The sequence below is a fragment of the Pleurodeles waltl genome, chromosome 2_2 (assembly GCF_031143425.1).
Source record: "Pleurodeles waltl isolate 20211129_DDA chromosome 2_2, aPleWal1.hap1.20221129, whole genome shotgun sequence".
NCBI lineage: Eukaryota > Metazoa > Chordata > Amphibia > Caudata > Salamandridae > Pleurodeles > Pleurodeles waltl.
This window is the reverse complement of record NC_090439.1, coordinates 1169932726-1169957598: the sequence shown is the minus strand read 5'-3', so window position 1 is coordinate 1169957598 and position 24873 is coordinate 1169932726. Positions and strand designations below refer to the sequence as shown.

The 24873-nt window shown below is 55.1% G+C and overlaps 1 protein-coding gene across 1 annotated transcript in view; it reads left to right on the top strand.

Moving 5' to 3' along the window:
* Nucleotides 1-2238: 2238 nt before the first annotated feature.
* LOC138279013 (speriolin-like protein) overlaps nucleotides 2239-24873 on the top strand; it is a 29590-nt gene continuing 6955 nt past the window's right edge. Inside the window, exons 1-3 of the mRNA XM_069219366.1 lie at nucleotides 2239-2446; nucleotides 14354-14401; nucleotides 17956-18098. Of these exons, the coding sequence (XP_069075467.1) occupies nucleotides 2239-2446; nucleotides 14354-14401; nucleotides 17956-18098 (399 nt within the window). The remainder of the gene's footprint in view (nucleotides 2447-14353; nucleotides 14402-17955; nucleotides 18099-24873) is intronic.

The following is a 24873-nucleotide window of genomic DNA, read 5'->3' as shown; positions in this document are numbered from 1 at the left end:
GACCTTGCGGAGAGGTTTTGAAGCCCGAGTTCACATCTGAGATAGGTGCATGGTGTGATGTACTAGGCCCCCAGTTCAGATCTGTGTTACGGGCTTGAGGAGGCGTGCTAGGATCTGTTCTAGGCCAACAGCTCTGATCTGTCAGTGAGGTGTGTGATGAGGTTCTAGGTCTCTGGTCTATGCTAGGGATGGGGGGATTGGTTAGCGGTCTCCGGTTCGGATCTGTGGCAGGGGACTCGGGTGAAGAAATCCCAGGTCTCCAGCCATCCTGTCTGATGGGGGTGTATGGACAGGCCCTAGGTCTTCGGCCCTGGTCTGAGGCAGGGACATGAGGGGGAGTCCATGGTGTCTGGACCTGGCCTCGGTTGGGGGAAGGAAGGGGAGTCCCAGGTCTCCAGTCCTGGCCTCTAACAGGGGAGTGTGAGGGAACCCCAGATTTCTGGTCCTCGGCTCTGATCGGGCTGTGAGGTGAACCTCCAAGTCTCCAGCCCTGGTCTCTGATGGGGGGTTCCCAGCTCTGTACTTCAATATGGGCGTGGGGGGGTGCCCTGTCTCTCCAATCCTCGTCGGGTTTCTGGCTGTAGGGGGGCGGCGTTGCCCGCTCAGAGTCTCGATCTGGGGCAGTGCTGGGGGCTCTAGCGCCGTCTCCCGACCCCGGGGAAGTGCTGTTCCGGAAACTCCAATCTTTCAAACCACCGAAGACCGAGGTCCGGGGCCCCGATCTCCGATCGATCCCGGGGGGGCAGGGGCCAGTCTCGAGCCCTTCGCGCTCCCTTCGGCTGAGTCGCCTCCAGGCGCTGTCTTCGATCTGAGAGCCCTGGCGCACTCCCTCCTGGCCGGCGCTGGGAGCTAGGAAGCACGCCATCCGTCCGGCGCGGCCCCCGACCGCCTGTGGCTGGCCCGGGGGCCCCTGTTTGGCTCACAGAGCCCGGCCCGGCCGGGATTGTGTCTAATCAATGGGCGAGAGGCGTGTAGGCGGGCGGGCTTGTGCCCTGGGAGGCCAGGGCTCAGAGGGCCGCAGGGCTGGAAGATAGCGCCTCTTCCAAACTGGAGGGGACCAGTGAACAGGGCGACCTGCCAGCCCAGGCAACTAATACTGGTGACGGGGTCTGGGTGCGTCAGAACCACCCAAGACCCAGCGTGGGTCCCTGGGGCCCCGGTGAGACTCCAGGGGCAAGACTTCAAGAAAGTACACCGGGTGATGCTGATGTGCTGATGATGAAGTCATCAACGCATAGGCACACGGTGGGGGGGTCTGACACCAAAGGGTGCTGGAGATACACACATAGGGCACACGTGGGGGTCTGACACCAAGGGATGCTGGTGAAACACATATGGTGCACGTGGGAGTCTGACACCAAGGGATGCTGGTGAAACACATATGGTGCACGTGAGAGTCTGACACCAAGGGATACTAGTGATCCGCACAAATGGCACACGTGGGAGTCTGACACCAAGGGATACTGGTGATACACACATATGGGAGTCTGACACCCAGGGATGCTGGAGATACACACATATGGCACACGTGGGAGTCTGACACTGGAAAGCACTCTTTATGAACGGTCTTGTAATAGGCATGTAGTTAGGGAACCCCACTCTTCCCCCAAAACCGCCAATGGATGGCGCGCATCTGTGCGCACTGACTGATGGCAGGTATGAATGAGTGACCCGTGGAGAACCTGTCGCAGAACCAGGGTGAGGGCCGCAGAGTCTACAGGCAGAGGTGGGTACCCACAAAACGTCAGCAGCCCACCCTGGAGCGAGGGAGCCCATCTCCGGGTAGGCCTTCGGGCGCAGTGACAGCCCGGAACTGGGCGCACTTGGTACCATCAAGGAGAGACCCCCATATCGGGGAAGGGCCTGTCCAGTGCCAGGGCTGTGGGGAAGCGCTTCACCACAAAGAGACCCCGATTGTGAGTGTCTGGTATCAGCAGAAGAGAGGGGCAGGCTGTGCCAAGAGGCCAGTGCCAGTGGCCCCGGGACCCGCCCCAGAGCTGAGGGCGCACGCCCGGTTACCCAGACGTGCCCCGCTGCCCAAGGGTGCCCGGGGTCAGCGGGGGGCAGAAGGTGGCCCCCGGTGGGCCCCGTTGCCAGGGGGACCGCCTCTGTTGCGCGCGCCCAGGTAACAATGCGCGCGTCACAGAGGCGGGGGCGGTATAAGAGGTGCGCAGGGGCCCCCCCGGCCATCACTGCTCTCCAGCCGCGGACCCGCAGCACAGAGTCGGCCAGGCCAGCATGGAGCTGCTGCAGAGCCACGAGGTGGAGGCCCTCCGCAACGAGAACGTGCGCCTGCTGACCGAGAACGGCGAGCTGCGCAAGATGGTGGGGCTGATGCAGGAGAACCTGGAGCTGCGCTGCACCCTGCGCGACCACGAGAGCCGGGTGCGCACCCTCAGCCCCCCGGGCAAGGAGCACAAGGACAAGGAGGCGCACTGCGGCAAGGGTGAGTGCGGGGGGCCCGTGGAGCGCCGTGGGTGCACCCGGGGGCAGTGAGGGGGTCCCCGTGGAACACCAGAGGAACACCCCCGGGGGCAGTGAGGGGGCCCCCGTGGAACACCAGAGGAACACCACCGGGGGCAGTGAGGGGGCCCCCGTGGAACAACATGGGTAGTGAGGGTGTCCCCCATGGAACACCATGGGTACTGAGGGTGCCCCCCATGGAACACCAGGGGTACTTAGGGTGCCCCCATGGAACACCAGAGGAACACCCCTGGGGGCAGTGAGGGGGTCCCCCATGGAACACCAGGGGTACCCCCCAAGGGCAGTGAGGATGTCCCTCATGGAGCCTCCTGGGTACACCCCGGGGGCAGTGAGGATGTCCCCCATGGAACACCAGGGGTACCCCTCCTGGGGCAGTGACGATGTCCCCCATGGAACATCATGGGTACTGAGGGTGCCCCCATGGAACACCAGGGGTACCCCCCCCATGGGCAGTGAGGATGTCCCCCATGGAACACCAGAGGTACCCCCCAAGGGCAGTGAGGATGTCCCCCATGGAACACCAGGGGTACCCCCCAAGGGCAGTGAGGATGTCCCTCATGGAGCCTACTGGGTACACCCCGGGGGCAGTGAGGATGTCCCCCATGGAACACCAGGGGTCCCCCTCCTGGGGCAGTGAGGATGTCCCCCATGGAACACCAGGGGTACCCCCCCAAGGGCAGTGAGGATGTCCCTCATGGAGCCTCCTGGGTACACCCCGGGGGCAGTGAGGATGTCCCCCATGGAACACCATGGGTACCCCTCCTGGGGCAGTGACGATGTCCCCCATGGAACATCATGGGTACTGAGGGTGCCCCCATGGAACACCAGGGGTACCCCCCCATGGGCAGTGAGGATGTCCCCCATGGAGCCTCCTGGGTACCCCTCCAGGGGCAGTGAGGATGTCCCCCATGGAACATCATGGGTAGTGAATGGGTCCCCCGTGGAACACCATGGGTACTGAGGGTGCCCCCCATGGAACACCAGCGGTACCCCCCCATGGGCAGTGAGGATGTCCCCCATGGAGCCTCCTGGGTACCCCTCCAGGGGCAGTGAGGATGTCCCCCATGGAACACCACGGAGCTGTAAGGGGGGCCCCCATAGAACACCAGGGGTGCCTCACAGGGGCATTGAGGATGTACCCCCATGGAACACCTTGGGTAACCCGCAGGAGCACTGCGGAGGGGGGCGCTCATAAAACACGTTGGGGAACTGTGTGGAGAGCGCACACACCCGTTCCACACGCGAGGGTGCATGCGATGAGTGGAAACAACGGATGGTGCACAGTGTGAGAGTGAAGGGAGCAGGGCATGCTACCAAGTGTGGTGTCTGGGCACCATGTGCTCCCCTTGATGGCTCATGCCTTCACAAAGGGAGTAACCTCATCATCAAGTGGTAACCATGGAGATGAACCTCAACGGCCCCCATGGCCTCCATCTTCATGACTGCCTCTTGAACCACCCTGATGCCACACCTCTCTGTAAAACCTGAGGAACATTCAACCCCCAAATGGGAAATCATGAAGGATTGTCAGTGAAATCACACGACTTACCTCCATGACAAGTAGATTTACTACCCTACAACAGTGGTTCCCAACCTTTTGACTTCTGTGGACTCCCACTTTATCATTACTAGAGCCTGGGGACCCCCCACTGAAGCTTTATTGGAATCCGGGGACCCCCCCACGGAGTCATTACTGAAAGCTGGGGACCTAATCTGTTAATATTTAATTTTCTAAGCAGTGATGGACCTCCTGAGGAGGCTTCGCGGACCCCCGAGGGTCCCCGGACCACAGGTTGGGAACCACTGCCCTACAACACGTTAGTTCCCCACAGCTACACCACATGTACGTGGCTCCAAGAAGCCAGTTGTGTTCCAAGCTCATGCTACTAATAAGTTAGGGGGCCCACTGCCCCATGACTGTGAATGCCGTCCCCAACACCATCGAGGTCATGCCCGCCACAGTGTACTGACATGGGAACCCCTGGCGGTAGGCCGTCAGCATCTAGTGGATAAATGGATGCATCACGCTGTTCAGGGTGTTAAGGGCATGATCTTGTGTAGCACCTTTACTCCAAAACAATAATGATTCAATTTTTATGGGAATAGATTGGTACTCATGGAATATTTACAATATTGTTTTTAAGTAGTCTTTAGGAGTATGTGAATGCACTGGTTTTTGTGGAACATTAATACTCAAGGATGGTGTTTCAAGTATTTTATGGACGGCCTTTAAGTATTAAGTGTTGTTTTATGGACAGCCTTTGCTTGTCCAATGGTGTTTTATGGACGGCCTTTGAGTATCCAGTGGTATTTTATGGATGGTTTTTGAGTATCCAGTGGTATTTTATGGACGGACTTTGAGTATCCAGTGGTATTTCATGGACGGTCTTTGAGTATCCAGTGGTATTTTATGGATGGTCTTTGAGAATCCAATGGTATTTCATGGACGGTCTTTGAGTATCCAGTGGTATTTTATGGATGGTCTTTGAGTATTCAGTGGTATTTCATGGATGGTCTTTGAGTATCCAGTGGTATTTCATGGATGGTCTTTGAGTAACCAGTGGTATTTTATTGATGGTCTTTGAGTATCCAGTGGTATTTTATGGACGGACTTTGAGTATCCAGTGGTGTTTTATGGAGAGTCTTTGAGTATCCAATGGTTTTATGGACAGTCTTTGAGTATCCAATGGTTTTTTATGGACTGTGTGAGTATCCAATGGTGTTTTGCAGAATATCTTTAATCAATGAGATGTGTCCAAGATCTTTGTGAACCCGATGGAATTGCACAAAGTGTTGTGTTGAGTCGTTTTGTGAGGGATCTGCGTGTTACTGAGGTTTGGGGTAACCATGCTGTGTGCAGCAGTCTTGAGGATGCATAGGGTCTTGGGGTGTGTAGAGGCCTTTGTGTTTTGTGGAGAGGTTCTCTGTTGTGTTTTAAACTGTGGACGGTTCCATCACTTGAAGAGCCAGATTTTGTGTCCGGTCTTTGATGGAGCTGGGCCCCGCGCCCAGGTCCCGGCTCTCGCTTTGTGTCCAGTCTTTGATGGAGCAGGGCCCTGTGCTCAGGCTCTAGCTTTGTGTCAGTCTTTGGAGGAGCAGGGCCCCGCACCCAGGCTCCGGCTCTAGCTTTGTGTCAGTCTTTGGAGGAGCAGGGCCCCGTGCCCAGGCTCCGGCTCTCACTTTGTGTCCATTCTTTGTAGGAGCAGGGCCCCGCGCCCAGGCTCCGGTTCTCGCTTTGTGTCCAGTCTTTGGAGGAGCAGGGCCCTGCGCGCAGGCGCTCACTTTGTGTCAGTCTTTGGAGGAGCAGGGCCCCGCACCCAGGCTCCGGCTCTAGCTTTGTGTCAGTCTTTGGAGGAGCAGGGCCCCCGTGCCCAGGCTCCGGCTCTCGCTTTGTGTCCAGTCTTTGAAGGAGCAGGGCCCGCGCCCAGGCCCCGGCTCTCGCTTTGTGTCCAGTCTTTGGAGGAGCAGGGCCCCGTGCCCAGGCTCCGGCTCTTGCTTTGTGTCCAGTCTTTGGAGGAGCAGGGCCTTGCGCCCAGACCTCCGGCTCTCGCTTTGTGTCAGTCTTTGATGAAGCAGGGCCCGTGCTCAGGCTCTCGCTTTGTGTCCAGTCTTTGATGAAGCAGGGCCCCGTGCTCAGGCTCTCTCTTGGTGTCCAGTCTATGATGGAGCAGGGCCCGCGCGCAGGCTCTTGCTTTGTGTCCAGTCTTTGGAGGAGCAGGGCCCCGTGCCCAGGCTCCGGCTCTCGCTTTGTGTCAGTCTTTGAAGGAGCAGGGTCCCGCGCCCAGTCTCAGGCTCTCGCTTTGTGTCCAGTCTTTGGAGAAACATTGGAGGAGCAGGGCCCCGCGCCCAGTCTCAGGCTCTCGCTTTGTGTCCAGTCTTTGGAGGAGCAGGGCCTCGCACCTAGGCTCAGGCTGTCGCTTTGTGTCAGTCTTTGATGGAGCAGGGCCCCGTGCCCAGGCTCAGGCTCTCGCTTTGTGTCAGTCTTTGGAGGAGCAGGGCCCCCGCGCCCAGGCTCCGGCTCTTGCTTTGTGTCAGTCTTTGATGGAGCAGGGCCTCGTGCCCAGGCTCCGGCTCTCGCTTTGTGTCAGTCTTTGAAGGAGCAGGGCCCCATGCCCAGGCTCCAGCTCTCGCTTTGTGTCAGTCTTTGGAGGAACAGGGCCCTGCACCCAGGTCCCGGCTCTCGCTTTGTGTCCAGTTTTTGGAGGAGCAGGGCCTCGTGCCCAGGCTCAGGCTCTCGCTTTGTGTCCAGTCTTTGAAGGAGCAGGGCCCGTGCCCAGGTCCCGGCTCTCGCTTTGTGTCCAGTCTTTGAAGGAGCAGGGTCCCGCGCCCAGGTCCCGGCTCTCTATTTGTGTCCAGTCTCTAAAGGAGCAGGGCCCCGCGCCCAAGCTCAGGCTGTCGCTTTGTGTCAGTCTTTGGAGGAGCAGGGCCTCGCACCCAAGCTCAGGCTGTCGCTTTGTGTCATTCTTTGATGGAGCAGGGCCCCGCACCTAGGCTCAGGCTGTCGCTTTGTGTCAGTCTTTGGAGGAACAGGGCCCCGCGCGCAGGCGCTCACTTTGTGTCCAGTCTTTGGAGGAGCAGGGCCCCGCACCCAGGCTCCGGCTCCCGCTTTGTGTCAGTCTTTGGAGGAGCAGGGCCCCGCACCCAGGCTCCGGCTCCCGCTTTGTGTCAGTCTTTGGAGGAGCAGGGCCTGCGCCCCGGCCCTGGTTCTTGCTTTGTGTCCAGTCTTTGGAGGAGCAGGGCCCCGTGCCCAGGCTCCGGCTCTCGCTTTGTGTCAGTCTTTGAAGGAGCAGGGCCTCGCACCCAGGCTCAGGCTCTCGCTTTGTGTCCAGTCTTTGGAGGAGCAGGACCCCCCGCGCCCAGTCTCAGGCTCTCGCTTTGTGTCAGTCTTTGGAGGAGCAGGGCCTCGCGCCCAGGCCCCGGCTCTCGCTTTGTGTCCAGTCTTTGAAGGAGCAGGGCCTCGCGCCCAGGCTCAGGCTCTCACTTTGTGTCCATTCTTTGAAGGAGCAGGGCCCCCGCACCCAGGTCCCGGGTCTCGCTTTGTGTCAGTCTTTGATGGAGCAGGGCCCCGTGCCCAGGCTCAGGCGTGTCAGTCTTTGGAGGAGCAGGGCCCCCGCGCCCAGGCTCCGGCTCTTGCTTTGTGTCAGTCTTTGATGGAGCAGGGCCCCGTGCCCAGGCTCCGGCTCTCGCTTTGTGTCAGTCTTTGAAGGTGCAGGGCCCCGTGCCCAGGCTCAGGCTCTCGCTTTGTGTCCAGTCTTTGGAGGAGCAGGGCCCCGCGCCGAGGCCCCGGCTCTCGCTTTGTGTCAGTCTTTGACGGAGCAGGGCCCGCTCCCAGGCTCCGGCTCTCGCTTTGTGTCCAGTCTTTGGAGGAGCAGGGCCTCGCACCTAGGCTCAGGCTGTCGCTTTGTGTCAGTCTTTGATGGAGCAGGGCCTCCGCGCCCAGGCTCAGGCTCTCGCTTTGTGTCCAGTCTTTGGAGGAGCAGGGCCCCGCGCGCAGGCGCTCACTTTGTGTCAGTCTTTGATCGAGCAGGGCCCCGCACCCAGGCTCCGGCTCCCGCTTTGTGTCAGTCTTTGGAGGAGCAGGGCCCCGCGCCCAGGCTCCGGCTCCCGCTTTGTGTCAGTCTTTGATGGAGCAGGGCCCCGCGCCCAGGCTCAGGCTCGCTTGGTGTCCAGTCTGTGAAGGAGCAGGGCCCCGTGCCCCGGTCGGGGCCCTGACACAAAGCAGGAGCCGGAGCCTGGGCGCGGGGCCCTGCTCCTCCAAAGACTGGACACAAAGCGAGAGCCGGGATCTGGGCGCAGGACCCGCGCCCAGGCTCAGGCTCTCACTTTGTGTCAGTCTTTGATGGAGCAGGGCCTCGCACCTAGGCTCAGGCTGTCGCTTTGTGTCAGTCTTTGATGGATCAGGGCCCCGCACCCAGGCTCCGGCTCTCGCTTTGTGTCAGTCTTTGAGGAGCAGGGCCCCGCGCCCAGATCCCGGCTCTCGCTTTGTGTCCAGTCTTTGGAGGAGCAGGGCCCCGCGCCCAGGCTCAGGCTCCCGCTTTGTGTCAGTCTTTGATGGAGCAGGGCCCCGCACCCAGGCTCCGGCTCTCTCTTTGTGTCAGTCTTTGGAGGAGCAGGGCCCCGTGCCCAGGTCCCGGCTCTCACTTGGTGCCAGTCTTTGATGGAGCAGGGCCCCGCGCCCAGGCCCCGGCTCTCGCTTTGTGTCCAGTGTTTGGAGGAGCAGGGCCCGCGCCCAGGCCCTGGCTCTCGCTTTGTGTCCAGTCTTTGGAGGAGCAGGGCCCGCGCCCTGGCCCCGGCTCTCACTTTGTGTCCAGTCTTTGGAGGAGCAGGGCACCCGCCCAGGCCCTGGCTCTCGCTTTGTGTCCAGTCTTTGGAGGAGCAGGGCCCGCGCCCAGGCCCCGGCTCTCGCTTTGTGTCCAGTCTTTGGAGGAGCAGGGCCCGCGCCCAGGCCCCGGCTCTCGCTTGGTGTCCAGTTTTTGGAGGAGCAGGGCCCGCGCCCAGCCCCGGCTCACGCTGCCAGTGTGTGGTTGGGCACTTTTGAACGGGACAATCTGCAGAGGTCCAGGTTCTGGCACCGCGGCCAGGCCAGGCAGGAAGTGACGTCACAGGCAGCACTAGGGCGCTGCTCCTTGGCACTCTCATTCAGTGCACCCGCTGGGGCAGGATGCACGAGAGGCTACATGGATGCATGCCGTGCGTGAAGGGGTACAGCAGTGCTGAGGATGATGGCAGGGATGGGGTCATTCAGGAAAAGCGAGGGGTGCAGTGAACAGGAACGGCGCGTGCGATGAGTGAGGTATGGTGAGAGAATAGGCACAAACCCAGAATTGGAGGGGGAACACAATGTCAATGAAGGTCAGAGTGAGATAAGAAAGGGGGCAGCACAAACAGACAAGAGGGTCACATGCAGAGAAAACAAGCATTTGCAATGCAACGGGTCTCACATTTGTGATAGTGATGGGTGTGCGGCGGGAGTGGTTAAAAGCCCAGATGCATACCAACAGGTCGGAAGAGCAGCACTTGCGCACTGCTATGCTCACCCTAATAAATGGCGCCTTAGTGAAAGGTAGAGGCAAAGAATGGATGCAGACCTGTTCAAGAGGCACTTAAAAGCAAATGGATAGTGCACAGTGTGAGAGTGAAGGGTGCATGAGATGAGTGGAGACAATGGATGGTGCACAGTGTGAGAGTGAAGGGGTGCGTTCAATGAGTGGAGACAACGGATGGTGCACAGTGAGAGTGAAGGGTGCATGTGAGTGGAGACAATGGATGGTGCACAGTGAGAGTGAAGGGTGCGTGCGATGAGTGGAGACAACGGATGGTGCACAGTGAGAGAAGGGTGCATGCGATGAGTGGAGACAACGGATGGTGCACAGTGAGAGAAGGGTGCATGCGATGAGTGCATGCGATGAGTGGAGACAACAGATGGTGCACAGTGAGAGAAGGGTGCATGCGATGAGTGGAGACAACGGATTGCACGCGATGAGTGGAGACAACGGATGGTGCACAGTGTGAGGGAAGGGTGCGTGCAATAGTGGAGACAACGGATGGTGCACAGTGTGAGAGTGGAGGGTGCATGCATTGAGTGGAGACAAGGGATGGTGCACAATGTGAGAGTGAAGGGTGCGTGCGATGAGTGGAGACAACGGATGGTGCACAGTGTGAGGGAAGGGTGCATGCGATGAGTGGAGACAACGGATGGTGCACAGTGTGAGAGAAGGGTGAATGTGATAGAGTGGAGACAACGGATGGTGCACAGTGTGAGGGAAGGGTGCGTGCGATGAGTGGAGACAACTGATGGTGCACAGTGTGAGGGAAGGGTGCGTGCGATGAGTGGAGACAACGAATGGTGCACAGTGTGAGGGAAGGGTGCGTGCTATGAGTGGAGACAACGGATGGTGCACAGTGAGTGAAGGGTGCACGCGATGAATGGAGACAACGGCTGGTGCACAGTGTGAGAATGAAGGGTGCATGCATTGAGTGGAGACAAGGGATGGTGCACACAGTGTGAGAGTGAAGGGTGCGTGCGATGAGTGGAGACAACGGATGGTACACAGTGTGAGAGTGAAGGGTGCATGCGATGAGTGGAGACAACGGATGGTGCGCAGTGTGAGAGTGAAAGGTGCATGCATTGAGTGGAGACAAGGGATTGTGCACAGTGTGAGAGTGAAGGGTGCGTGCGAAGAGTGGAGACAACGGATGGTGCACATTGTGAGAGTGAAGGGTGCATGCGATGAGTGGAGACAACGGATGGTGCACATTGTGAGAGTGAAGGGTGCATGCGATGAGTGGAGACAACGGATGGTGCACAGTGTGAGAGAAGGGTGCACGCGATGAGTGGAGACAACGGATGGTGCATAGTGTGTGAGTGAAGGGTGCATGCGATGAGTGGAGACCGCGGATGGTACAGTGTGAGAGAAGGGCACATGTGATGAGGATGGGGGCTCAAACTGTGTATGAGGACCACATACTACAACAACCCAATGTAAGAATGAGATTCCTTTGAGTGCAGGAGGCTTTGGGGAGTGAGGAGTACGTGCCATGAGAATGAAGGGTTCATATATGGGTGATGCACACAATGAGGGCGAGGGGTTCAAGCTGCGAGGATGAGAGCCACATACAAAAACAATACAAGGGAACGAGATGCAGTTGAGTGTAAAAGGTACAGGAGAGAGGGTGTATGCCACTAGATAATAGAGGGTTTATATCATGAGAGCAGTTTACATACAAGGAGAGAGGGTCTCAAGACGTCAGAGAATGAGGGCCACAGGCAATGAGAGAACAGATGAAGCTGTGTGCAAGATGTATATGAGAATGAGGGATGCTTGAATACGTTTATATCATGAGAGCAGGGTACATACAAGAGGGTCTCAAGACATCAGAGAATGAGGGCCACAGGCAATGAGAGAACAGATGAAGCTGTGTGCAAGATGTATATGAGTGTGAGGGATGCTTGAGGACGTTTATATCATGAGAGCAGGGTACATACAAGAGGGTCTCAAGACGTCAGAGAATGAGGGCCACAGGCAATGAGAGAACAGATGAAGCTGTGTGCAGGATGTATGAGAGCGAGGGATGCTTGAGGGTTTTTTTTATCATGAGAGAAGGGTCTATACAAAGTGAGGGTCTCAAACTATGAAAGAATGAGGGCCAGATTCAATGAGGACCAGAGGATGAGAGAACAGATGAAGCTGTGTAAGAGGTATATGAGAGTGAGATGCTCAGGGGGTTTATATCATGAGAGCAGGGTACATACAGGGAGAGAGCCTCAACCCACGAGAGAATGAGAGTCACATACAATGAGAATGAGGACCAGACAATGAAAGAAGAGAGATGAAGCTATGTGTACGAGTTATATGTGAGTGAGCGATACTTGAGGGGGTTTATATCATGAGAGCAAGGTACATACACTGAGAGAGCCTCAAACTGCGAGAGAATGAGAGCCACATACAATGAGAATGAGGACCAGACAATGAGAGAACAGATGAAGCTGTTTGTACGGAGTGCCTGTCATGAGAGAATGAAGGGTTCATTCATATCATGTGGGGTAAGGATAGATACAACAAGTGTAAGGGGTTGAAGCCGTGAGAATGAGGGCCACATAGAGTGAGAATGAAGAATATACAGCGAGAAAGAGATGCAGATGACTGCAAGAGGGACATTAAAGTGAAGGGTTTCCAGCCATGAGACTGGAGGGTTCCTATCGTGACAGTAATGGGTGCATGCATCTGTGTGGGGCTCAGTCAACGAGATCACATGCAATGAGCGAGAAGCAGATGAGAGAGGCACAGGAGATGCTGAGGGCTGAGAGAAGAGGCACAGGAGATGCTGAGGGCCGAGAGAAGAGGCACAGGAGATGCTGAGGGCTGCTTGTCATGGGTTCATATCGCGAGAGTGAAGGGTGCATAGAGTGTGAGGGGTTGAAGCCATGAGGCCTAGGACCACATAGAATGAGAGTAGGATGAGAGCAAGAAGCAGATGAGAGAGGCACAGGAGATGCTGAGGGCTGAGAGAAGAGGCACAGGAGATGCTTAGGGCTGGTTGTCATGGGCTCATATCGTGAGAGTGAAGGGTGCATAGAGTGTGAGGGTTGAAGCCATGAAGCCTAGGACCACATAGAATGAGAGTAGGATGAGAGCGAGAAGCAGATGAGAGAAGAGGCACAGGAGATGCTGAGGGCTGAGAGAAGAGGCATAGGAGATGCTGATGGCTGAGAGAAGAGGCACAGGAGATGCTGAGGGCTGGTTGTCATGGGCTCATATTGCGAGAGTGAAGGGTGCATAGAGTGTGAAGGGTTGAAGCCATGAGGCCTAGGACCACATAGAATGAGAGTAGGATGAGAGCGAGAAGCAGATGAGAGAAGAGGCAGAGGAGATGCTGAGGGCTGAGAGAAGAGGCACAGGAGATGCTGATGGCTGAGAGAAGAGGCACAGGAGATGCTGATGGCTGAGAGAAGAGGCACAGGAGATGCTGAGAGAAGAGGCACAGGAGATGCTGAGGGCTGAGAGAAGAGGCACAGGAGATGCTGAGGGCTGAGAGAAGAGGCACAGGAGATGCTGATGGCTGAGAGAAGAGGCACAGGAGATGCTGATGGCTGAGAGAAGAGGCACAGGAGATGCTGAGGGCTGAGAGAAGAGGCACAGGAGATGCTGAGGGCTGAGAGAAGAGGCACAGGAGATGCTGATGGCTGAGAGAAGAGGCACAGGAGATGCTGATGGCTGAGAGAAGAGGCACAGGAGATGCTGATGGCTGAGAGAAGAGGCACAGGAGATGCTGAGGGCTGAGAGAAGAGGCACAGGAGATGCTGAGGGCTGAGAGAAGAGGCACAGGAGATGCTGATGGCTGAGAGAAGAGGCACAGGAGATGCTGATGGCTGAGAGAAGAGGCACAGGAGATGCTGAGAGAAGAGGCACAGGAGATGCTGAGGGCTGAGAGAAGAGGCAGAGGAGATGCTGAGGGCTGAGAGAAGAGGCACAGGAGATGCTGATGGCTGAGAGAAGAGGCACAGGAGATGCTGAGGGCTGAGAGAAGAGGCACAGGAGATGCTGAGGGCTGCTTGTCATGGGCTCATATCGCGAGAGTGAAGGGTGCATAGAGTGCGAGGGGTTGAAGCCATGAGGCCTAGGACCACATAGAATGAGAGTAGGATGAGAGCGAGAAGCAGATGAGAGAAGAGGCAGAGGAGATGCTGAGGGCTGAGAGAAGAGGCAGAGGAGATGCTGAGGGCTGAGAGAAGAGGCACAGGAGATGCTGAGGGCTGAGAGAAGAGGCACAGGAGATGCTGAGGGCTGAGAGAAGAGGCACAGGAGATGCTGAGGGCTGCTTGTCATGGGCTCATATCGCGAGAGTGAAGGGTGCATAGAGTGCGAGGGGTTGAAGCCATGAGGCCTAGGACCACATAGAATGAGAGTAGGGTGAGAGCGAGAAGCAGAGAGGGGGCACATGAGAGTCGGGGCGCATCCCATGGGAGGAGAAGGGCACACAGAGAGCAGGTAGGTGGTCCATGCCAGTGAGACTCAGCCTATCCAGCCTGGTAACAGCAGGGGGTAGGTGTAATGAGAGCGCAGGGACCGTGTAATGCGAGAGCGTGGAACACATCGAGAGGCAACAGAGAATGAGGGGCACACATAACGCGATAATGGGCTGTCTAGTCAGTGGGAATGAGGTAGACATGCAGTGAGAGAATGACAGCATGGAGGGCAGGTGCAACGAGGGAATGAGGGTTGCAGGCAGTGCAAGAATGAGGGTCAGAAGCAGTGAGGGACTGTAAGCTGAGGACTAAGATTCACAAGCACTGAGAGTGGCTCACGATTGATTTGATGGAGTGAATCTCAATTCGGCCTCTTTTTCTTTACATGACTGGAAACTGAAGATGGCAAAAAGGACCCGAGCCACGCCTCCCACGCGCCCCCCTGCAGAGGTGAGTGTGTCTTTAGCGTGCAGAACCGAGTGAGGCTGAGCTGCAGACCTGTACAGAGAAAAATGAAAACTGCTGGGAGGGCTGGTCTAGAACAGAAGCAGCATGGAGGGTAAATAACCACAGTGGCTGCTGTGCAAGAAGGGCCAATCTATAACAGAAGGAGGGTAAATAACCACAGTGACTGCTGTGCAAGAAGGGCCAGTCTATAACAGGAGGAGGGTAAATGACCACAGTGGCTGCTGTGCACGAAGGGTCAGTCTATAACAGAAGGAGGGTAAATAACCACAGTGACTGCTGTGCAAGAAGGGCCAGTCTATAACAGAAGGAGGGTAAATAACCACAGTGACTGCTGTGCAAGAAGGGCCAGTCTATAACCGAAGCAGCATGGAGGGTAAATAACCACAGTGACTGCTGTGCAAGAAGGGCCAGTCTAGAATAGAAGCTGCATACAGAGGGTAAATAACCACAGTGGCTGCTGTGCAAGAAGGGCCAATCTATAACAGAAGCAGCATGGAGGGTAAATAACCACAGTGACTGCTGTGCAAGAAGGGCCAGTCTAGAATAGAAGCTGCATACAGAGGGTAAAAAACCACAGTGACTGCTGTGCATGAAGGGCCAGTCTATAACCAAAGTAGCATGGAGGGTAAATAACCACAGTGACTGCTGTGCAAGAAGGGCCAGTCTATAACAGAAGCAGCATGGAGGGTAAATAACCACAGTGACTGCTGTGCATGAAGGGCCAGTCTAGAACAGAAGCTGCATACAGAGGGTAAATAACCACAGTGACTGCTGTGCATGAAGGGCCAGTCTATAACTGAAGCTGCATGGAGGGTAAATAACCACAGTGACTGCTGTGCATGAAGGGCCAGTCTAGAACAGCAGCAGCATACAGAGGGTAAATAACCACAGTGACTGCTGTGCATGAAGGTCCAGTCTAGAACAGAAGCAGCATGGAGGGTAAATAACCACAGTGACTGCTGTGCATGAAGGTCCAGTCTAGAACAGAAGCAGCACAGAGGGTAAATAACCACAGTAACTGCTATGCAAGAAGGCCAGTCTATAACAGAAGCAGCATGGAGGGTAAATAACCACAGTGACTGCTGTGCAAGAAAGGCCAGTCTATAACAGAAGCAGCATGGAGGGTAAATAACCACAGTGACTGCTGTGCAAGAAGGGCCAGTCTATAACCGAAGCAGCATGGAGGGTAAATAACCACAGTGACTGCTGTGCAAGAAGGGCCAGTCTAGAATAGAAGCTGCATACAGAGGGTAAATAACCACAGTGGCTGCTGTGCAAGAAGGGCCAATCTATAACAGAAGCAGCATGGAGGGTAAATAACCACAGTGACTGCTGTGCAAGAAGGGCCAGTCTAGAATAGAAGCTGCATACAGAGGGTAAAAAACCACAGTGACTGCTGTGCATGAAGGGCCAGTCTATAACCAAAGTAGCATGGAGGGTAAATAACCACAGTGACTGCTGTGCAAGAAGGGCCAGTCTATAACAGAAGCAGCATGGAGGGTAAATAACCACAGTGACTGCTGTGCATAAAGGGCCAGTCTAGAACAGAAGCTGCATACAGAGGGTAAATAACCACAGTGACTGCTGTGCATGAAGGGCCAGTCTATAACTGAAGCTGCATGGAGGGTAAATAACCACAGTGACTGCTGTGCATGAAGGGCCAGTCTAGAACAGCAGCAGCATACAGAGGGTAAATAACCACAGTGACTGCTGTGCATGAAGGTCCAGTCTAGAACAGAAGCAGCATGGAGGGTAAATAACCACAGTGACTGCTGTGCATGAAGGTCCAGTCTAGAACAGAAGCAGCACAGAGGGTAAATAACCACAGTAACTGCTGTGCAAGAAGGCCAGTCTATAACAGAAGCAGCATGGAGGGTAAATAACCACAGTGACTGCTGTGCAAGAAAGGCCAGTCTATAACAGAAGCAGCATGGAGGGTAAATAACCACAGTGACTGCTGTGCAAGAAGGGCCAGTCTAGAATAGAAGCTGCATACAGAGGGTAAATACCCACAGTGGCTGCTGTGCAAGAAGGGCCAATCTATAACAGAAGGAGGGTAAATAACCACAGTGACTGCTGTGCAAGAAGGGCCAATCTATAACTGAAGCAGCATGGAGGGTAAATAACTACAGTGACTGCTGTGCATGAAGGTGCAGTCTAGAACAGAAGCTGCATACAGAGGGTAAATAACCACAGTGGCTGCTGTGGATAAAGGGCCAGTCTAGAATAGAAGCAGTATGGAGGGTAAATAACTGCAGTCTAAGGCCATTTATATTTGAAGTAATGAACACTTTGGTGGCCATTACAGCAAAGCGTCCAATTAGTCTTTAGAGCTCTTGGTCAGGTGCTCAGCAAAGGGGTGGGACAGCCATTCAAATGCTCCTCAAACAAGCTCTCTGAACAGGTCACCAGAAAGTCATCATAGTCCCTTCAACCAATTTTTCTTTTATTCACAAATGTTTCTCATAGTGAATGTTCTGGTCAGCCAAAAGCAGAGGAACTGGTAAGCATCCAGTCTCCATCCAGGACTGGTGGAATAACATGTATTTAATGTATTGTATATGTGATTTAAAGTTTACTCCGAAGAATGTAATGTGTGATGATTCAGCATACGTTTGAGATGTAAAATGGACCTCTGCGGTTTGCAATGCAAGCACTCCATAGGAAGCAGAATGATACACCAAACATCCCATAGCACCAGGGACAATACTCCTGGGCAGAGCCAAAGCCCACTCTAAAAAATTGGTAACAATATCACAGACAGCTGCACTGTCAAGCCAGATCTAAGAACGACAAAAGATCCCACCAAGGTCCTCATGAAGAGAGGTCCGTAATACTCAGCGGAGCCCCTGACCTTGTTACCCGCCCCTTTGGCAATTATGAGTTCAGCCGTTACCCTGGACCTCGCGTTTACGCTGGATATTCTCCGGGACATTTGGTGAAGCTGTAGGGGAGAATGAGGAATTACCAGAGAAATCTGACCCTTAATTCTTGATTGCCCTGGTGATACCTCATTCCTAAAGAGATTCCAAAGCCACAACCCAGAATCCCTTTAAATTCTACACCCCTGGGGTTTGATGAAACCCTAGCATCGTTAACTCCGTGGATATGGAGTTATCCTGCATCTAGGGACCTCGTAATATCGACCCTTAAACACTTAGGGCCTGATTTGGATTTCAGCCGATGGTTTACTCTGCCACAACTGTGAGGTATATCCCATCTGCGGAAATGTAAATTCCGTTATTTCCTATGGGATTTATAATTCGCCGAACGGGATATCCGCCACTGTTGAGCCACAGTAACCCGTCCGTCAAAATCTAAATCAAGCTCTTACTCTGTACGATACTAGAAGACAAACCTAGAACCTGTCTTTGTTTTGGTCTGTGCCCACATTCTTGTCTTGATCTCTCTCAATGCCTGTACTCCCTTCTCAGTGGTGGACTCCGCGGTGTATGTGTATGTTCACCATGGTGGCGTCAGGTAAGCGGCTTAACCAGGAGGATGGGGGCGCTCACCCTACTTTCTTCTCTTTTCAGACCCTAAACAGCTTCAGCGCTGCCAGAGGGTGGTGGGGGAGATCGCCTTCCAGCTGGACCGGAGGATTCTCTCGTCCATCTTCTTGGAACAAAGCAGATTATATGGTTTTACGGTATCTAATGTGCAGGAGAAAATTATACAGGTATGTTGTGAGCTGATATGATCCAACGGGGCTACTTTGCTGGCTTGTAGTTGCTGGGTCCCTGCATTTGTTTTAGGCCTAGTTCCAAAGTTTTGACTTTTTTAAAATGGGTTGGCTTCAACCTCAATCAATCAATTAATCACTTGTAAAGAGCGCTACTCACCCGTTAGGGTCTCAAGGCGCTGAATGGTGGGGTGCTACTGCTCGAATAACCAGGTCTTGAGGCGTTTCCTGATTGTGTTGCAGCACCTAGAATGTAATCAGTCACAAAAGTGGCAGACGTTTAAGCCTGTGGCGGCTTTTCAAACCACTCTTAAGGTGGCCATGTTCTAGCCATTCGGCATACTCTTCGGTAATGGCTTTACCCAAACCAGTTCTTTAGCATAAAGACATGTAAGTTGAGTAAATATTAAGCTAGTGCAAACTCGTGCCCAATAGCCAGTCGACATGAAGTTCCTGCTCAGCATCACCACTGCCAAAAAACAGTCCAATTGATCAATATTTTTTTTTTTTTTATAAAGACATTTTATTAATTTTCGGGAAAGAAAAAGGTAAATGATACAACAATTTAACAAGGAGCCAACGTGGCACCTGACATTGATCCGTCCCGATTCCCAGCTCCCAGGCATCACAATATAAGTAAGATCAAACACTACTTAGGCATCCACTGCTGCCTCCCACTTCCCCCATATCTTGTCATATTTATTCGGGCATCCCCTGGCCTCGTATACCAATTTTTCACGTTGTGCACACCAGTCCATCCCCCGCCTCCACTTAGCCAGAGCTGGGGCACCCCTAGATTTCCAATCTGCCATTATATCCGTCTTAGCCACCAGGCATGCCACCCCAAGGAAGGTTCGGTCTGATCTTCTCAGTCCGGTGTCTCCCATGATCCCCAAAAGGAGGGGCAGTGGGTCCCTTTCTATGTTTTCCTGTAGGGCTCCCGAGACCTCCCGTAGGACCGTTCCCCAGTAGGTCACTATGACTGACACGTCCATACCATGTGAAAGAAGTCGGCTGCGGGGTTCATGCATCGCGGGCACTCCGCTGTAGGTTGGAGGCCCGCCCGGTGTAGTTTGGAGGGAGTGAGGTATGCTGTGTGGAGGTAAAAAGTCTGTACTAACCGGAAGCGGGAGGCCATTGATAGAGTACGGGGGGCCATCAGTGCTTCGTTCCAATCCATCTCTTCCATGGGGCCCACCCATCCCTCCCATCTCTGGCGGAGCCCCCCTAGGGAACAGGCGGTGTGAGTGATCAAAGTACGGTATACCTGGGAAACACCACCCCTACCCAGGCTCCCCATCAATACCTTCGCCTCCATGGGGCTACATTCGGGTATGTTGTCTCCTACTTGCATGTGTACTAGTAGGGCGTGTCGGAGCTGGAGATACTTATGAAATTGTGTCCTGTTTAAAGAGAAGAGTCTCTGTGGGTCCCCAAATGATCGCATGTGGGACCCTTCCCAAACATCGCCCAAAGTGGAGATTCCTATACTGTCCCACTTCTGGAAACCCTCCAGGTTCGCTGCTTCCTTTAGGTGCTTCCCGTGCCACAGTGGGGTCCGCTGGGTGAGGCGCCCCCACCACCCCGACAGTTTCTGGGCCGTCCGCCAACCCACCAAAATCACTCTAGTCACTTCCGGGATGTCCCGGGAGATCGGGCCCCCATATAGGGTGTCAAAGATCCGCGGGTAGCCCAGCGACCGGAGTTCCAACCGATACGCCGGGTCCGACCACCCGCCCCCAACCCAGTCATTGATCACGAGCAGGTGCATCGCAAGGAGATAATAATGAATGCTGGACATGCCCAGTCCCCCGTCGTAAACATCTCTTTGACAGGTTTTCAGCGCTAGGCGTGGGCGGGTGTCGTTCCACAAGAATTGACGTGCCAGTGAATCCATCTCACCAAACCATCTCTTAGGGATGGGATGAGGGAAGTTTTGCAATAAGTAAAGGACTCTGGGGAGGATCATCATCTTGTAGAGTGCTATTCTGCCAAGCAGATTTAAGGGGAGAGTCTTCCAGCGTTGTAGGTCGGATCTAATTCTTTTGGTTAGCGGCGTCACGTTAAGCTCCCAGGTCAGCTCAGGGAGTAGTGAAATATATATTCCCAAATACTTAAAACTGTTCCTTCGCACTGGGATGGTGTGCTGCCAGTCCACACAGTCCCGGGAACGATGTAAGGGGACCAAGAGGGATTTATTAGGGTTTAGAATCAGACCCGAGGCCTCTGTGAAGAGGCTCAGAATTTGTAGGACGCGGGGACCGCTTTTAGCAGGGTTGGAAATGTACAGTAGGACGTCGTCCGCGTATAGCGCTATTCGGTCCTCTGGGCTGGCGGGCCAGGGCCAGCCCTCGATCAAAGGGTCTTCCCGTAGCAGTATCGCCAGGGGCTCTATTGTTAGTGCGAAGAGCAGTGGGGATAGCGGGCATCCTTGTCGGGTGCCGCGACCAATGGGAAACGGGTCGGAGACCACTCCATTCACTTGCACCCGGGCCGTCGGGTTAGAATAGAGGAGCTTCACCAGGCCTCGGAATTTAGGCCCGAACCCATTTCCATGCAGCACTTGGTCTAGGAAGGACCAATCTACTGGGTCAAAGGCTTTTTCAAAGTCGAGCAGGAGTAACGCCAGGGGGGTGTATGACAAGGTCTTGCGATGTGCTAACGCCAGATGTAATCGTCTAATGCAATGTCGGGTACTACGGGTAGGCATAAAACCGCATTGGTCAGGGTGAACCAGGGTGGGCATCACCTCCCTCAATCTGGATGCAAGGATCGTGGACAGCACTTTGATCTCTGTATTCAAAAGTGAAATGGGCCGGTATGCCGAGCAATGTCGCGACGGGGGTTGGGTCTTGGGGATCACTACAATTGTGGCTTGGTCGATCTCAATGGGGAAGCGACCCTGCCTTTCGGCTTCTTCGTACATATTGAGCAAGTGGGGACCCAGAATGTCGCCGCATCTATTGTATAGCTCCGCAGGGAATCCATCCGGTCCCGGGGTCTTGCTCGGCGCCAGGTTAGCGATCGCGTTTGTGACCTCCGCGAGGTCGATAGATTCATCTAGTCTGTTCCTCATCGCAAGGGGAATTTTTGGAAGAGCTATGTCGTTTAGGAGGGGGGACTCTCTCTCGGCACTAGGTCGAGGGTGCTCTGCGTATAGGCGCGAATAATAGGAGGCGAACCTTTGCGCGATTTCAATGGGTGTTTTGGAAAGCGAACCTGAATCCTCCGCAATTTCAGGTATGACCCTGTTGGCCAGAGGGCGGGTGGCCAGCCAGTGTAGGATTTTCCCGTTTTTGTCCCCCCAGCCATATATTCGTGCTGCCGAGGCCCTCCAGATATGTTTTGCTGATTCTAATGTTATGTGTTTAATTTCTTCTCTAACCGTAGTGAGCTGTCTTAAAGTAGAGGCCGACGCTAGGGTCGTTTGTTGGCGTTCCAAGGTTAGCGCCCTGGCCTCCAACTCAACCAGTTGTGAATCTCTGGCCCGCTCGCGTGAACGCAGGAGGTATTTGGCTTGTCCTCTGAGAGTAGCCTTGTAGGCTGCCCATATTGTACCTGGAGATCGGACCGATCCCACATTCAGCTCGAAATATTGGGTAAGGTGTTTCCTGATCTCCTGGGTATAGTCGTTGTCCTGTAGGAACCATGCGTTCAGGCGCCACATCGGGCGTCTAGCGGGGTCCGTACCGCCCAACCGGACGCGCACTGGTGCATGATCTGAGACCCCGCGGGGCAGCAACTCCGCATCCGTAACGCTGGTAATGTCTAGGGCGGGCATAAATACAAGGTCTATTCTGGACTGTGTCGAGTGAGCAGCCGAGGTGTGTGTATAGCGGCGTTCCCTAGGATGCCAGATTCTCCATACCTCGCATAGGCCAAGGCTCTCGGCCCAACTGTTAAGACTCGAGGCCCGGGCGGATCTACTAGCAGTGATTTCGCCGGATACATCCAGACTAGGGTTGAGAACGGCGTTGAAGTCCCCTCCCAGCAGGGTGATACCCTGGGGGAGACCCGTTGCCACATGGCGGAGCGAAAGCAGGAATGCGTCAAGTCCTGCCGGAGGCCCGTACGCACATACCAGGTTTATCGGTGACCCGTGAAGAGTCCCCTGAACTACTACAAATCTGCCCTGGGGGTCGGATTGCGTGGCTGTAACCACCATGGGTAGTGAGCGGTGGAGCAGAATGGCCACTCCCCTGGATCCTCTAGAGAAGCCCGCATGAAACACCCTGTCGTACCCTCCTCGTGCGAGCATGGGACACTTGGTCCCAAGGAGGTGGGTTTCCTGTAGTAGGACTACTGAGGGGGAGTATCTGCGGAGAGTATTGAATACTGCGGATCTCTTGATCTTATCTAGTAGGCCATTTACATTCCATGAAATAATCTGGGTCAGTGAGGGCCGGGCGTGGGTTGCATGGGTGTTACAAGGTTTTGAGTGCCTGTCTGTGGACCCCGGGACGACTGTTTAAAACACAACAATGAAATGTTACAGTAATAGAAAAAAAGAATCCACATTTTACTATCTAAGCCCATTTTAAACTCTTTACCCCCCAACCACCCCCCTCCCCATACTCCCTCCCTGGAAGCATCTGTCGCCCAAATACCCAACCAGAACCTAACAGCCAAGAGGACTGTCGTTGGGGTGGAGTGGTGGACCCCTCCATTTAGTCGGATCAATTACAATTTAGCAGACATGGTTCAAATTCAGCGAGGCTTGCGCTGAGGAATGGTAGCGCCAACCTCAGTGGCTCCTCCAGGATCTCCAGGTGCGCGCCGACGCCCAGGACCTCCTAATGTAACCCAATAGGGATCCAGTGGTTCAGTCAGCCGAGCACCGGGGACTGGCTCAGGCGGTTGTCATCCGTGGCTTGTGTTGTGTCCCGGGGTCCCGGGGGTCCAGCCGGGGCTTTCTCGGTCTGCACATCGGAGTCGCGAGCCATCCCGTCGTTAATGGGAGTGCCTGAGTCTTTCTGCCTCCCTCTGCGGGATCTGGTGCGCCTCCGGCTCCTCCGGGGCTTCCCCCAAGGGGGGGGCCTTCGTGGGGGGTCCCCCCGACTGGTTTCAGGGGACCCCTCCGGGCCCCGAGGCCTTCCTCTGTTAGCCAGTCCCACGCATTCTCAGGAGATTCGAAAAAGTACGCTTTTCCGGCCATGAGGACCTTAAGTCTCGCAGGGAAGAGGAGCATGTATGAGAGCTGCATTGCTCTGAGCTTTTGCTTTACCTGCTCATACGATCGGCGGCGAGTCTGAACTTCTCGGGTGTAATCTGGGAAGAGCAGGATTTTATGATTCTCCCAATGGAGGTCTTTGGTGCGTCTGGCTTCTTTAAGGATATTGTCTCGGTCTTTAAAGTTAAAGAAGCGTGCAATCATCGGGCGGGGGAGGGGGCCGCGGGGCAAGAGCCCTGTGTGCGCGCTCAACTGCGAACCAAGGTGAAAGAATTTGATCCGGCATCCAGGTCTTAATCCACTGCTCCAGAAACTCGGAGGCCTTATCTTCTTCCACGCCCTCAGGGAATCCCACAAAGCGGAGGTTGTTGCGCCTCGAACGGTTTTCCGCATCCTCTGTGCGGCGGTGCAGCTCACTAGTTCGAGTTTGTAGCTGGGCTACCCTGGTTCTGAGATCGGATAATTCGTCTTCCGTCTGGGAGATGCGGGCTTCCACATCGGTTATTCGGCTCACCGCATTTCTGAGGTCCTGACGAATAAGGCCCATGTCTTCTCGCACTTCCCCAATTTTGGTCTCTACGGCTACTTGCGATGATTGGATTGCAAGGAGGATGGCATTCACCCCATCCGGCGCAGGACCTCCACCAGTCGCGTCTCCTCCTCCCCGGGAACCCGCCGGTGTCGTGAACTGGTCGATCTTTTGCTGGGAGGCCGGGAGTTGTTTGTTTGCTTTGTCTTTCCCCATTTTGGCGTAAGAGACAAGGGTCAGTTTTGTAACTTCTTGGGGTGTTCCAGGTCGTGTCTCCGCAGGGCTTTTTGTGGCGGCAGGTTTGTGTGGTCGCGGTCTTTTATTTGGGGCGCAAGGACGTAAGTCCACTCCTCCCCCCGGGGAAGCTGGGTCGTCGGTGCAGCGGGGGGACCCAGGGGGCCTACTCCAATGTGCCTGGGGCCTCGTCCAGCGGCCACCGGCCCAGGATCGCTGAGGCGTGAGCCAAGGGCGCGGCGTCCCGGCTGTAGGTCCGCCACCGCTCCAGCCGGACTACTGGTCCCACGGCTGTTGCTGATGAGTATGTGTTAGTTGCGTTGCGACCGCACAATCTGATGGGGCCCAAGGATTTTGATCTTGTCTGTTCGGCTCGATCAACACCTATGAGGTGCTCTGCAGTAGGCCCCACCTGTTCCGGGGCCCAGAAGGCAATCCGGATCGCCGGGCTCCCCTTTCTTTTGTGCCTCTTCCCCTGCCTTTTATTGGGGGTGTTTCGTTTTCAGTGCCTGGGTCCCATCACATCTGTCTCCTCTCCAGCCCGCCCCGCGCTGCACTATTAAGGTGGTCTTCGACGTTACAGAGCGAAGCTGAGCATATTTAAAGTTTACTAAGATTAGGTGCTGAGTCAGACAGAGGGGCAGAGAATGTCTCAGTGGAGCGTCCGAGCCCCCTCTTGGCGCGTCTCTCAGGGCCCAAGCTGATTTGGTATCCTGCTTACTGCTTAGTCACCGTACACGGCCCACTGTGAACCCTTAGCATTGGAGTTGTCTTCATTCAGGGGGGCCAGGGGGGGCCTCGTTACAAGGATGCCTCGTCTGTTCCCGTTCGGGCAGGCC